Source organism: Sander lucioperca, chromosome 23 (assembly GCF_008315115.2).
Source record: "Sander lucioperca isolate FBNREF2018 chromosome 23, SLUC_FBN_1.2, whole genome shotgun sequence".
NCBI lineage: Eukaryota > Metazoa > Chordata > Actinopteri > Perciformes > Percidae > Sander > Sander lucioperca.
The window spans coordinates 4,353,579-4,366,381 of record NC_050195.1 but is presented as its reverse complement, the minus strand read 5'-3'; the positions used below and the strand labels follow the sequence as shown (position 1 = coordinate 4,366,381).

Genomic DNA, 12,803 nt, shown 5'->3' with positions numbered 1-12,803 from the left:
CAAGACCAAGATAGGACTTACAGACACCCTGACCCAGATATGATAGGCCAAGACCAAGATAGGACTCAGACACCCTGACCCATATATGATAGGCCAAGACCAAGATAGGACTCAGACACCCTGACCCAGATATGATAGGCCAAGACCAAGATTGGACTTACAGACACCCTGACCCAGATATGATAGGCCAAGACCAAGATAGGACTCAGACACCCTGACCCAGATATGATAGGCCAAGACCAAGATAGGACTTACAGACACCCTGACCCAGATATGATAGGCCAAGACCAAGATAGGACCCACAGACACCCTGACCCAGATATGATATGCCAAGACCAAGATAGGACTCACAGACACCCTGACCCAGATATGATAGGCCAAGACCAAGATAGGACCCACAGACACCCTGACCCAGATATGATAGGCCAAGACCAAGATAGGACTCAGACACCCTGACCCAGATATGATAGGCCAAGACCAAGATAGGACTTACAGACACCCTGACCCAGATATGATAGGCCAAGACCAAGATAGGACTTACAGACACCCTGACCCATATATGATAGGCCAAGACCAAGATAGGACTTACAGGACTTACAGACACCCTGACCCAGATATGATAGGCCAAGACCAAGATAGGACTTACAGACACCCTGACCCAGATATGATAGGCCAAGACCAAGATAGGACTTACAGACACCCTGACCCAGATATGATAGGCCAAGACCAAGATAGGACTCAGACACCCTGACCCATATATGATAGGCCAAGACCAAGATAGGACCCACAGACACCCTGACCCAGATATTTAATTTAAACATCAGGTGCTGAGTTGCTGCTTCACACAGTTAAACAAATGTCCAACCTGGACCAGATGTTGATGGAAACACCTGTGGTTGTCCTGATACACCTTTGAACCACTTCCTGTCTCTCTGTGTCTGACCTGTGAACCACTTCCTGTCTCTGTGTGTCTGACCTGTGATCTACTTCCTGTTCCTGTTTCTTTCAGGATGGAGAGAATTAAATACAGACAGCAGAAGTTCCGCAGAGGAAAAGAAAAAATGTTGAGTTTGACCCAAGACAGCTTCCACACTGATGGTCTGTAAACAAATATCTGTTGTCATGGTAACAGTGTGGAATATGTAGTGTCAGTCGCAGTATGACTAAATGTTATTTTCTGTTTTTAGGTCCGGAAACCAAGAAGGGTCAGCAACGAAAAAAGTGGTGGAGACCCTGGGTAAACCACACCTCCAGTGAGTCCAACCTACCTGCCTGTCGGTCTGTCTGACCTGTCTGTCTGTCTGTCTGTCTGACCTGTCTGTCTTTCTGCAGTGGTGAGGAGTGGTGACTACTACCTGTTTGAGACAGACAGTGAGGAAGAGGAGGAGAAGGAGGAAGAAGAGGAGAAGGAGGAGGAACTACCTGACAAATCAGCCTTCCAGGTGAGAAGAAGCATGTAAAGGTGTCAGAAGATCTAAATTACAACAATGTTCTGAGTACATTTAAGTATAAAATAGTCAAACCGACTGTCTTTCTGTCTGTCTGTCTGTGTCTGTCTGTCTGTCTCTCTGTCTCTCTGTGTGTCTGTCTGTCTGTCTCTCTGTCTGTATTTGTCAGTTTGTTTATCATGCCTGGATAACAGACTCCAGAACAGCAATGAGAGCTCGCAGCAACCAGAAGAAACAGTGGAAGAAAAACTCCTCTAAACGAAGGAGTAGGAAGAAGGAGAAGAGAGAAGGTGAGAAGGAAGAGAACCGAGGATTAATAGACAGGAAGAAAGGGTTAGTGGTTAGTTCAAACATGGACAGATTAAAACCTCTATCAGTGTTTTGGGACTCCAGATGACAGTTCTTCTTAATGATATGATCACAACCCAACATACACATTTAAAAAAAGAAGCCAAACGGTCCAAAGTTTTGTTATCCAGAGATAGTAAATGTAAAGTTAGGTGTCATCTGCATATGGGTTTAACCGTTAACAGCCTCCACCTCTCCGGCAGCGGGAGTTATAGAAGTGACGGAGGAGACCGAGGAGGATGAAGAAGAGGAGGAGAAAGAGGAGGGACCAGGTAGGAGGTTATCATAGTATTCAGCATTTCACTCACACATACAAGTGTAGATTGTCTGTTCGAAAAAAGGGTCACATTCTTACATCACTTCCTGCGTCTGTTCTTTCACACTTGCAAGTAGCCAATACTTTGTATTCCTGGGGTCTCATTTATAAAACTGTGCGTAGGATCCTTACTATAAGTGTACGTACGCCCAAAAGCCCAAAATGGCATACGGCAAAAAAAAGGTCAGATTTATAAAACCGTGTTTACACACACCTGTAAGCAATGTTCCCTTTATAAATCAGAGATTACCTACAAGTGTGCGTATGTGAATCCGCCTCTTATCCCGCCCTGTACATGCCCATTTTTAACCCTAAATAGTCAATGCAGAGCACCTCATGAATGCTGATCAGTATATGAATGACCTGGCAGTTGTTACACCAAATCATGATGACTGGCAGAGAAACAACAATAAACTTCTCAGACATTCAGGAATTGCTGCAAATTGAATTATAATTTCGGCCTGTTCTTGCACAGTGTAGGGAAACCTGATCTATAACTACATGTATTAATAATATGTCCAAAATGGCAGGCATTACGGCACTCGGGGACAGCTTCGATATACCAGACCTATATAATAAGATTTAATAGAACTATATATTATATCCAAACAAGCCTTAGTGATAAAGTTGAAGATTATATATAATATTTATAAAAAAAAAAAAACACTTAGCTGTCTGACATTTCCCTCTGGAAACAGCCGGTTTCCCCCAGAGTGGTGAGGACCTGTATTTGGACCGGGATGGACCAGGATGGACCGGTTCCGGCGCGTTGTCCTCTCTACTGGACCCAATTCAGTACATAGATCCAAGAGCTCAGCTTTAGGGAATCTAAATCGTCATATTAGCCAGTCATCGTCATGGTCCCTGAAGTCTCTTTCTCTCCTGATTCTTCCGTTAGCGTAGTCCTCCTGCAGGGCCAGCAGTGCCATCATGCAGCATTATGCACGGGGTCATCGCAGTATATATGTTTACAACAATTTGTGATTGTTGCCAACACAGCATCAACTAGTGGTATCCCCTACCCCTAGATACAATTTGAAGATGAAAGAAAGTTTAATAGGCAAACACACTGTTCTTCATGCAGGTTTAGTTATGAACAGTCTTAAAGTGCGGACTGATAACGAGGACATTAAGGGTAACGATTGTGCGAGAACTTAACGGCTGTATTTCCAGACTTTGACATTTGATGATATATGCTCAGTATTAAAGACAGATATTTAGTTATGTACACTGTGTTCTGTCGTTATCTCATTAGATAGGGGTATTTGATGCTATCCTGTAATCCATGCAGCCGGGCCATCTCCTCCTGCGCTCCGTAGCGGACAATATGACGGCGAGACAGCGCCGATTAAATATTAAGAACACATTTTTATGTAAGATTTGAGTTGGAGGTGTTTATGGAACAATTATCACTCAGTACAAGCGCAAATAACACTGCTGGATTTAATCTTCATGGTAATGTGGATGATATGGAGTGAAAAAATGTGCATGAGGCATCAATACTTGAAAATATTACGAGTAATCGTTATTCCCATTTACTTTCTGCAGTCTGACTTCAGTTCACCACCTCACCATCTGCGTCACCAATTCCTATTTTGTCTCCAAAATGTGCCTACGCATGGGTCAGAGTTTGCGTTTAGGGCAGCACATTCTCCCGTCAAGTTAGTTTTTTATAAATCACAACCTTTGCGTGGGAAGTGGAGTACGCACATTTTCAGCCCCGTTTTGTGCGTACGCCACGTTTATAAATGAGACCCCAGGTGTTTTCACTGCAGCAGCTGATATAAGAAACTAAAACCTCTGTGATTTTAACAAAGTAATATAACGATTATATGCTTTGTAAGAACAGAAACAACTACAACTGTCTTGAAGCATGAGCACTCACTTCATCATGACTGGGTTTCATTCATATCCATAAAATTAACTATTTAATGAACATCTTTATTTAAACATATGGAGCGAGTCACATGACATAATGTTGAGGAAGTCTCTGTTCAACAGCTGGATTTTTTATTAGTATTAATAATGCAATTAAACCTAAACTTTTATTACAAAGGTTTAAAAGTCTCAAACTAAATTCATTAGTAAAATAAATGTAAGCGTAGAAGCACCTTCACTGTCTCTTTGAAAACGTGGCAGGTGTCATCAGGTGATGTCATGTGTTTCAGAAACGGTGTTGCGTCGTTTTTCCAACACGATGCGGTTCTGTTGGGTTCTGCTGTCGGCTCTGCTGGACTCTCTGACTACCTGGCTCAGCAGTCTGTGTCAGGAACACATCGACATCTCCACGGTCCTCCGCATTGAGCGCTGTATGCTAACGCAGCAGGCTAAGCAGGTACATGTTCAGGACTACAGCAGGAAGTGTTGGAACTACAAGATGATGGAGGAGTCCTGCGTATCATGGCTGTGTGAGTTGACTTGTTTTATATGTAATTGTTTGTTCAGGGTAATGTTCCCTCCAGAGAGGCAATCCACGTTTACTACCAAGAACAGATGATGAAAAGCTCCAGAGAGTCAGGCCTGAACTACAGTACCCATGAGGCCGAGGGGCAGACCTCAGCGGAGAGTGGAAGGGAAGAGGAAGAGGCATTGGGTTCTGATACTTGTGAAGAAGACGCAGGAGGTCAAATAGCAGATAAGAAACCAGAGGCTGAACCAGGAAGAGATTATCCAGATGAACCAGAACCAGTATCAGGAGCAGAAGGTCCAGGTGAACCAGAACCGGAACCAGAACCAGTATCAGGAGCAGAAGGTCCAGGTGAACCAGAACCGGAACCAGAACCAGTATCAGGAGCAGAAGGTCCTGATACAACAGAACCAGAACCAGTACCAGGAGCAGAAGGTCCTGATACAACAGAACCAGAACCAGAACCAGTACCAGGAGCAGAAGGTCCTGATACAACAGAACCAGAACCTGTTTCAGTCAAACCAGTTACAGGAGAGGAAACCTCGGGGGCAGTGGAGGCTCCATCCTCAGAAGTTAAACCACAGACAGCAACAGCAGAAGATGACCCAGAAGGTGAATATTGCCCAGAATGCCTAGTGACTAAAACCAGCCAAAGATGGCGACCCAAACTGTCCAGGATGGAGAGAGTTGAATGTTCGTCCTCTTCAGAGGAAGAGAGTCGTTTTCACAGGTCGGTCATTCGGGAACACAAAACATAACAAAGGTCATCTGTTCCAACAGATTATATTAATTATTTCTTTCTGTTTGAATAGTGGTGAAGACTCAAACCAGCAACTTCCTGTTGACACACAGCCGACTCAGACCAGCTCCTCCTCCCCCACCTCCCCGTCCTCCCTTCTCCTCCCCCCTTCCTACAGCCTGGCTCTGGGTCTGGACCTACAGGAGGAGGACCCTGGGGAGGGATTCAGGAGGCGGCTGCTGGTTCAGACACCGGGGGAGAGGAGTGAGTTCCTTTCCGACTCGGCCTCCACTTCCTGTCTGCTGCATTCTCGCACTCAGGAGCTGACAGCCAGCGAGCTTCTAAGGAACAGGTGAGTCACGGGCAGACCCAAACGAAATCTGAGGATTTCTTTTTCAGCTTTTAGCGGTGATCAAGAATGAAAGTCTGTGGAAATTAGCGTGTGGCCCAGGTCTCTAGTGAGTCACTGAGATCCTTACCCTGTAACCTTTGCCTACCCTTCGTTTTATATTTTAAGTAAAGCAGTATGTATTTTTTATCTGTGAAAAACTCTGTGTAAATAAATTTACTTATTTAATTACTGACTTTAACCAGCTGGTGATTCACTCTGTTTCAGGACTTTCCACAATGTGGAGCTCGAGGCATCAGACTGTTTCTATGCCAACCAACACCAGCTGCTCCAGCTATGCTACGCCCTCTACAACATCATCGCAGCCAGGTAAACTCTGCACCTCAGGTAACTCACAGGTTCCTCTGGTGTTGCTAAGATACTCAAACAGTTCTGTTATCAGGTCGGAGACGGTGTGTTACCTGGTCATCGTGTTGAACCACATGGTGTCTGCCAGCTGTCTAACGTTGGTACTTCCTGTTCTGGTGTTTCTGTGGGCCACGCTGTCCGTCCCTCGACCCAGTAAGACCTTCTGGATGACGGCCATCATCTACACTGAGGTTTACTCTGCTGCTGGCATCAGTTTAACATTTAATCTGTCAAAGGTCCAATGTTTAACAATCATTCTACCTGTTTGTGTCCTCAGGTTACCATCGTCATCAAGTATTTCTTCCAGTTTGGTTTCTTTCCATTCAACCAAAAGCTGGAGGTGGACCGCTCCAAACCGTTCCACCCCCCGAACATCCTGGGCGTGGAAAAGAAGGAAGGCTACGTCCTGTACGACCTTCTGCAGCTGCTCGCTTTGTTCTACCACCGGGCAATACTAAAGGTTAAAAACACAAAACTATATTACTACAGGGCAATACTAAAGGTTAAAAACACAAAACTATATTACTACAGGGCAATACCAAAGGTTAAAAACACAAAACTATATTACTACAGGGCAATACTAAAGGTTAAAAACACAAAACTATATTACTACAGGGCAATACTAAAGGTTAAAAACACAAAACTATATTACTACAGGGCAATACTAAAGGTTAAAAACACAAAACTATATTACTACAGGGCAATAATAAAGGTTAAAAACAAACAAAATTATATTACTACCTAGTCATACTCATGATATAAACACTATATTATATTTCTACCTAGTCATACTCATGATATAAACACTATATTATATTTCTACCTAATCATACTCATGATATAAACACTAAATTATATTTCTACCTAGTCATACTCAGTGTTGGGAGTAACGCGTTACAAAAGTAACGCAATTACAGTAATGTATTCCTTTTTGCTGTAACGCAGTAATATAACGCATTACTAATTAAATTTCGGTAATATTATACTCGTTACAATCTCAGTAACGCGAGTTACAACACATTTTAACGCAACATTTAGTGGTGCATTGGTTTTTTTAAGAATTCACCAACACCGCGACACATTTCTTCACAGGAAAAAAAAAAAGCCATATTATTTTCCTGTCGCTGTATTCGATGGTTGAGATGACTGCAGAGACAGATACATTTGCGAGATGGATATTATTTTCAGGAGTTATTACGCTGCGTTGAAGTGAGCTGTCCTGTTTCTGTTCCCGTGGTCAGAACCAGAACCAGAGATGGTACGGACAGCATGTATGTCCCAACAGGTGACGGTACGGACAGCATGTATGTCCCAACAGGTGACGGTACGGACAGCATGTATGTCCCAACAGGTGACGGTACGTCAGCGGCTGACAGATATAAACATGTCAGGAATTAATGTTGAGGCTTGCTACACGTAAATATCACTGCATTTTATCAGCCGTGGAGAGTAACTCTGCCTGTAGTGGAATGGCTTCGAATGACGACCAAAAGCGCTTGTCTTTTACTGTGACCATTTACTGTTCAATATGTTGCAGTTTTACAAACAAGAAAGTGAACAACTTGAGCCTGACGGACATGTTGCTTCTCAGTAAGCTAGCAAGAGTACCTACACAACAGACAACTTCCGTGTAGCCTACTTCAAAATAAAAGCACTTCCTGTGACGGTTCGCAGTAAAACTAAATTACTGTTAAATAAGGTTGTGTAGGCTACCTTTTCACAAATCAGCTGTAAATCAAGTACTGTAAATAATGTTAATAGTGAGTTTTAATCACACTATAATTGAACATTTCCTTTAGAGTGTTTTAACCTAAACAACATGAATTTCTTATTGAAGTGCTATAAACAAACATTTTACAACAATGCCATACTTTTAATTGAGTATTTTCATTTTCTCCTTCTTGCCTATTATACGTTTTACTTATCTATTTTGTATAGCTTTAGTTACTTTGCATATTTATATTAATTATACAAAATATGAATAATCTATGATGTATTAAAGTGGATAAAGAGGAGACTTTATTGAACCGGTGGTGAAATTCACAAGCTAGCTGCCAAATCAAACTTCCCCTGTTATTTTGGTGAAAGTAACTCAAAAGTAATGCAAAAGTAGTGTAACGCATTACAATTCAGAGACAGTAATATTGTAATATAAGTAATTACTCTCAAATGACAGTAACTAGTAATCGATAATGTATTACATTTTGGAAGTAACTTGCCCAACACTGGTCATACTCATGATATAAACACTAACTTAGTGCATAATTTTTCTTCTCCTTAGTGCCACGGACTGTGGGACCAGAATGTTGCCACGGAGACAGACACTCTCCATCACCACGACAACCAGGTTGACGCCGCCCACGGTGCTACCTCCATCGATGTGGCCGGCTCCGCCAGCACGCTGCGCCGACGCGGCCGGAGGCGGACGCGCTCCAGCTCCACCCAGCTGCGCTCTCCTGCAGGTAGATTTAAATAACGTAAACACAGCAAGGCTGTAGATAACAAGTTACAGAGGAATCTTCCACCTCATCATACAGCCAACCCACGTTATTTTGATCTATTGATTCATGTACAGGGAAACAATTTTCTACTTTATTTTGTGCTGGTCACCACGAAATTGTAATGTTACCATTTCACGAACTGCCATGCGACTGGCAGCCCAGCTGCAGCCTGCTCTGGGGGAGATGGTGACACCATGATCACGGTCTCTGGGGGAGATGGTGACACCATGATCACGGTCTCTGGGGGAGATGGTGACACCATGATCACGGTCTCTGGGGGACGCAACAACGGGGAAATTTAACGCGTTAACGTGTGTGTGTGTGTGTGTGTGTGTGTCTGTGTGTGTGTATGTCTGTGTGTGTGTGTGTGTATGTCTGTGTGTGTGTGTGTGTGTGTGTGTGTCTGTGTGTGTGTGTGTGTGTGTGTGTGTGTGTGTGTCTGTGTGTGTGTGTATGTCTGTGTGTGTGTGTGTGTGTGTGTGTGTGTGTGTGTATGTATGTGTGTGTGTGTGTGTGTGTGTATGTCTGTGTGTATGTCTGTGTGTGTGTGTGTGTGTGTGTGTGTGTGTGTGTCTGTGTGTGTGTGTCTGTGTGTGTGTGTGTGTGTGTGTGTGTGTGTGTGTGTCTGTGTGTGTGTGTGTGTGTGTGTGTATGTCTGTGTGTGTGTGTGTGTGTGTGTGTATCTGTGTGTATGTCTGTGTGTGTCTGTGTGTGTGTGTGTGTGTGTGTCTGTGTGTATGTCTGTGTGTGTGTGGGTGTGTGTGTGTGTGTGTGTGTATGTCTGTGTGTGTGTGTGTCTGTGTGTGTGTGTGTGTGTGTGTGTGTGTATGTCTGTGTGTGTGTATCTGTGTGTATGTCTGTGTGTGTCTGTGTGTGTGTGGGTGTGTGTGTGTGTGTCTGTGTGTATGTCTGTGTGTGTGTGTGTGTATGTCTGTGTGTGTGTGTGTCTGTGTGTGTGTGTGTGTGTGTGTGTGTGTGTGTGTGGGTGTGTGTGTGTGTGTGTGTGTCTGTGTGTGTGTGTGTGTGTGTGTGTGTGTGTGTATGTCTGTGTGTGTGTGTGTGTGTGTGTGTGTGTGTGTGTGTGTGTGTCTGTGTGTGTGTGTGTGTGTGTGTGTGTGTGTCTGTGTGTATGTCTGTGTGTGTGTGTGTGTGTGTGTGTGTGTGTGTGTATCTGTGTGTATGTCTGTGTGTGTCTGTGTGTGTGTGTGTGTGTGTGTGTGGGTGTGTGTGTGTGTGTGTGTGTGTCTGTGTGTGTGTGTGTGTGTGTGTGTGTGTGTGTACAGCTGCAGTGATGGCTGAGGGAGTGAGAGCAGCTCCTCTCCTCTGCTGCTGTAGTTGTGTGAATGCAGCGCTGCAGAGCCGTGTGTCTCTCTCTCTGCTGGGGGGTTATGGAGACCCCCTCAGGTCACGGTGTTCCCAATCAACAAACGTATGTGGTTCTCTTTTCTAAAACCAAATGCCTCGCAGTCTTTGAGCGCACTCACCACATTGCAGCGTAATTTCTTAATTTAATCTCCGGCTCCGTCCCGCTCCCGTTGATTTCTATTCTTGATCCGTCCCGAACACGTTACCGACAATGAAATTTACTCCCGTACCGCGGGACTCCCGCGGGAATCATGTGACCCGCGGGAGTCCCGAAAAATTGTCACCCTCTACTTTGCTGTGAAGAAAGTCTGTCTCTCTACTTGTGGCCTAGTTCCTTTCGTATTTGTATAGGATTGTCTGTTGTTAGGATTGAGCTGCACAAGTTGATCTGGATCGAGCGGTAGAACAGGGATAGGGGAAGTTTGTCACTGTGTCCTGGACCTGGAGAAGCAGTAGAAATTTGACAAATAAATGAATTATTGTGGAACTACTGTTGATGTTAACTTGTCATCTTCATGTGTTTTCAGGCAGCGTGAGTTCCAGATCTCAGCCACCCGGCAGGTTTGATCTGCTGCTAGAGAAACTCAGAGAACTTTCCATCAGAGCCAAGAAGTACTCTGTTAGCAGGTATGCTACTTCTAAAGCTAGCCATTGTCCAGTAACACTCTTGTTTTTGTGACTCTTTTATCAGATATGAACTGTACGACAATGAGGTTATTGCCTCCTAAACAAGGCAAGAGAAACCAATCTAAAAATACTTCATGATTTATACCCAACTATTGACGAATGCTGCTCTTTTTACATGACCTATACGTAGAATTTGTAATAATTCCATTAATGGTTTTATTAATTTTTTTCTACCTGCCCAGGGAATGCAGATGGAGATTATCTCGTATCTAAACATCTCTGAGATCAACGCTGATCTCACTTATTTTATGAATATAGTTGAGTTATAAATTAACATTAAAGATGTTTTTTAATTTGAAGTCTCAAATAAGACTATATGTTCATTTTATTGATTTAACTTTGAACTGGATGCTCCCAATTTATCTTCCTTTACACACGTTAACATCTTTCTCGCTAGATTTGGTGACTTTTAAAACATTTATTGATGTGATGGTTATGGACATTTCTGTTGCCTTGTTTATATATTTCTGTTGCCTTGTTTATACATTTCTGTTGCCTTGTTTATACATTTCTGTTGCCTTGTTTATACATCTCTGTATGTATCCTGTAGGTTTCTGTTTACCCTGTATTGACTGTGTTCTGTGTATTGTGTATTTCTGTTTCCTGTTTTATTTTGATAGTCTGTTTTCTGTCTTGTCATGTCCAGTTTTACTTCCTGTGTGTTTTACCACCTTTGTTGATTACCCTGTCTCTCCTAATGTGTCTCACCTGCTGTGTCACCTTCCCCTCGTTACCTCGTTACCCAGTGGATTTAGTTCCTCATTCTGCTAGTTTATATTCTGTCAGTTTGTTTCAGCCTTGTGCTTTTTTTTGTATTTTTCCCTCTGAGTTTTTCCTCGTGTTTTACAGCCTCTGTGCTGCCGTTTTTTGTTATTTAATAAATCCCTGAGCTCAAACCATCACCTGCCTGCCTGCCTGCTCTCCGCGTTTGGGTCCTATTTTCCCCTGTCTCGTAACAATTGACTTTTTTTCAAGAAATACCTAGTGACAAATCTGTTATTATGATGCAAACTAGCATTAACGACTTCAAACAGGCTTTAGCTGCTTTCTATTATACTATATATATTCCATTGATAATAGTTGGCAACACAAGTTGTTTTTCTACTGAATGTGTTAAAAAGACTAAAAGCCTTTCTGTTGTTCATGACTATGAATAATGTTAGGTTCTATAGATGAAGTTACTATTTTATGTTATAACTGTTGATGTGTTAAAGTTTGAACTCTCTCTCTGCTAGGTGCATGTCTCTTTACCATCCGGTCCTTCAGTTCTTCAGAGCTCTCGTCCAACCAGAATACAGCGCCGTCACTGATGTTTACGTCCTCATGTTCCTCGCCGACACCGTCGACTTCATCATCATCGTCTTCGGCTTCTGGGCTTTCGGAGTAAAGTTTTATTTACTGACTGCATCACATCACGTTTCACTCCAAGCTGAGACTTTATTTACCCGAATGGACTCAGTTTTATTAGTTTCATTCTGTTTAATTCTGGGTTAGGATTAGTGGGTGGCTGTAACTTGAGTGTCCATTGTCCAGTTGGATCGAAACTTTTCAGGATTCATAAGAGTCCAACCCTGAGGACAAATAAAGGCCAATATTTACTTAAAGTCATAGCGCCCCCTAGTGGCAACAGGAAGTAGGCCTAAAAGTCAAGGTGCTATACTTTAACGAACTCCTCCTAGAGATTTCATCCGATGGACTTCAAACTTGGTCTGTATCTTCTCAACACCTTAAAGATGAAAAGTTATTAAAAGAAAAACTTTTCGTCAGACGGTGTGGGCGTGGCGGCCATTTTGAGTGTTTAGCGATGAACGAGAAAGTGGCTGTAACTACAGTGTACATTGTCATATCTGTTTGAAATTTCCCACAATCAACAAGAGTCCAGGCCTGAAGACACCTACAGGCCAATGTTGACTTTTGGTCATAGCGCCCCCCGCTGGCAACAGGAGATCTGCCTTATATGACAAACATCCGATTTATATGAAACTTATAATGTGTGGTAGCCTGGTTGACACCAGACCCTTCTCAGTTGCAACTGAGAGTGGGGGGTCTAGGAAAGGTTAATTGACAGTTTGATTTGATGATTGGATAGTCCTTCAACCAATCAGACCAAAGATCTGGGTGACGCTGCGCTACGGTAGCAGTCATGTTGAATGTAAACAAAAAGCTGCTCGCTGTCGCTGCGCTATTGTCGTCGCGTAAAGCCCGCCTCAATGTGTGTGATTGGTGTAAAGCCCG

The 12,803-nt window shown here is 43.2% G+C and overlaps 1 protein-coding gene across 3 annotated transcripts in view; it reads left to right on the top strand.

Annotated features, from left to right (window-relative positions):
• LOC116062280 (piezo-type mechanosensitive ion channel component 2-like) overlaps positions 1–12,803 on the top strand; it is an 87,130-nt gene that overhangs the window by 62,179 nt on the left and 12,148 nt on the right. For 2 of the 3 annotated variants that reach the window (XM_035998135.1, XM_035998136.1), the window contains exons 30-44: positions 1,010–1,098; positions 1,188–1,253; positions 1,333–1,442; positions 1,618–1,738; positions 1,997–2,068; positions 4,281–4,447; positions 4,558–4,816; positions 5,003–5,249; positions 5,332–5,610; positions 5,875–5,976; positions 6,050–6,206; positions 6,293–6,475; positions 8,297–8,477; positions 10,409–10,508; positions 11,804–11,951. In XM_035998135.1, the coding sequence (XP_035854028.1) occupies positions 1,010–1,098; positions 1,188–1,253; positions 1,333–1,442; positions 1,618–1,738; positions 1,997–2,068; positions 4,281–4,447; positions 4,558–4,816; positions 5,003–5,249; positions 5,332–5,610; positions 5,875–5,976; positions 6,050–6,206; positions 6,293–6,475; positions 8,297–8,477; positions 10,409–10,508; positions 11,804–11,951 (2,281 nt within the window). The remainder of the gene's footprint in view (positions 1–1,009; positions 1,099–1,187; positions 1,254–1,332; positions 1,443–1,617; positions 1,739–1,996; positions 2,069–4,280; positions 4,448–4,557; positions 4,817–5,002; positions 5,250–5,331; positions 5,611–5,874; positions 5,977–6,049; positions 6,207–6,292; positions 6,476–8,296; positions 8,478–10,408; positions 10,509–11,803; positions 11,952–12,803) is intronic. The other variant, XM_031316931.2, reaches the window with a different exon arrangement.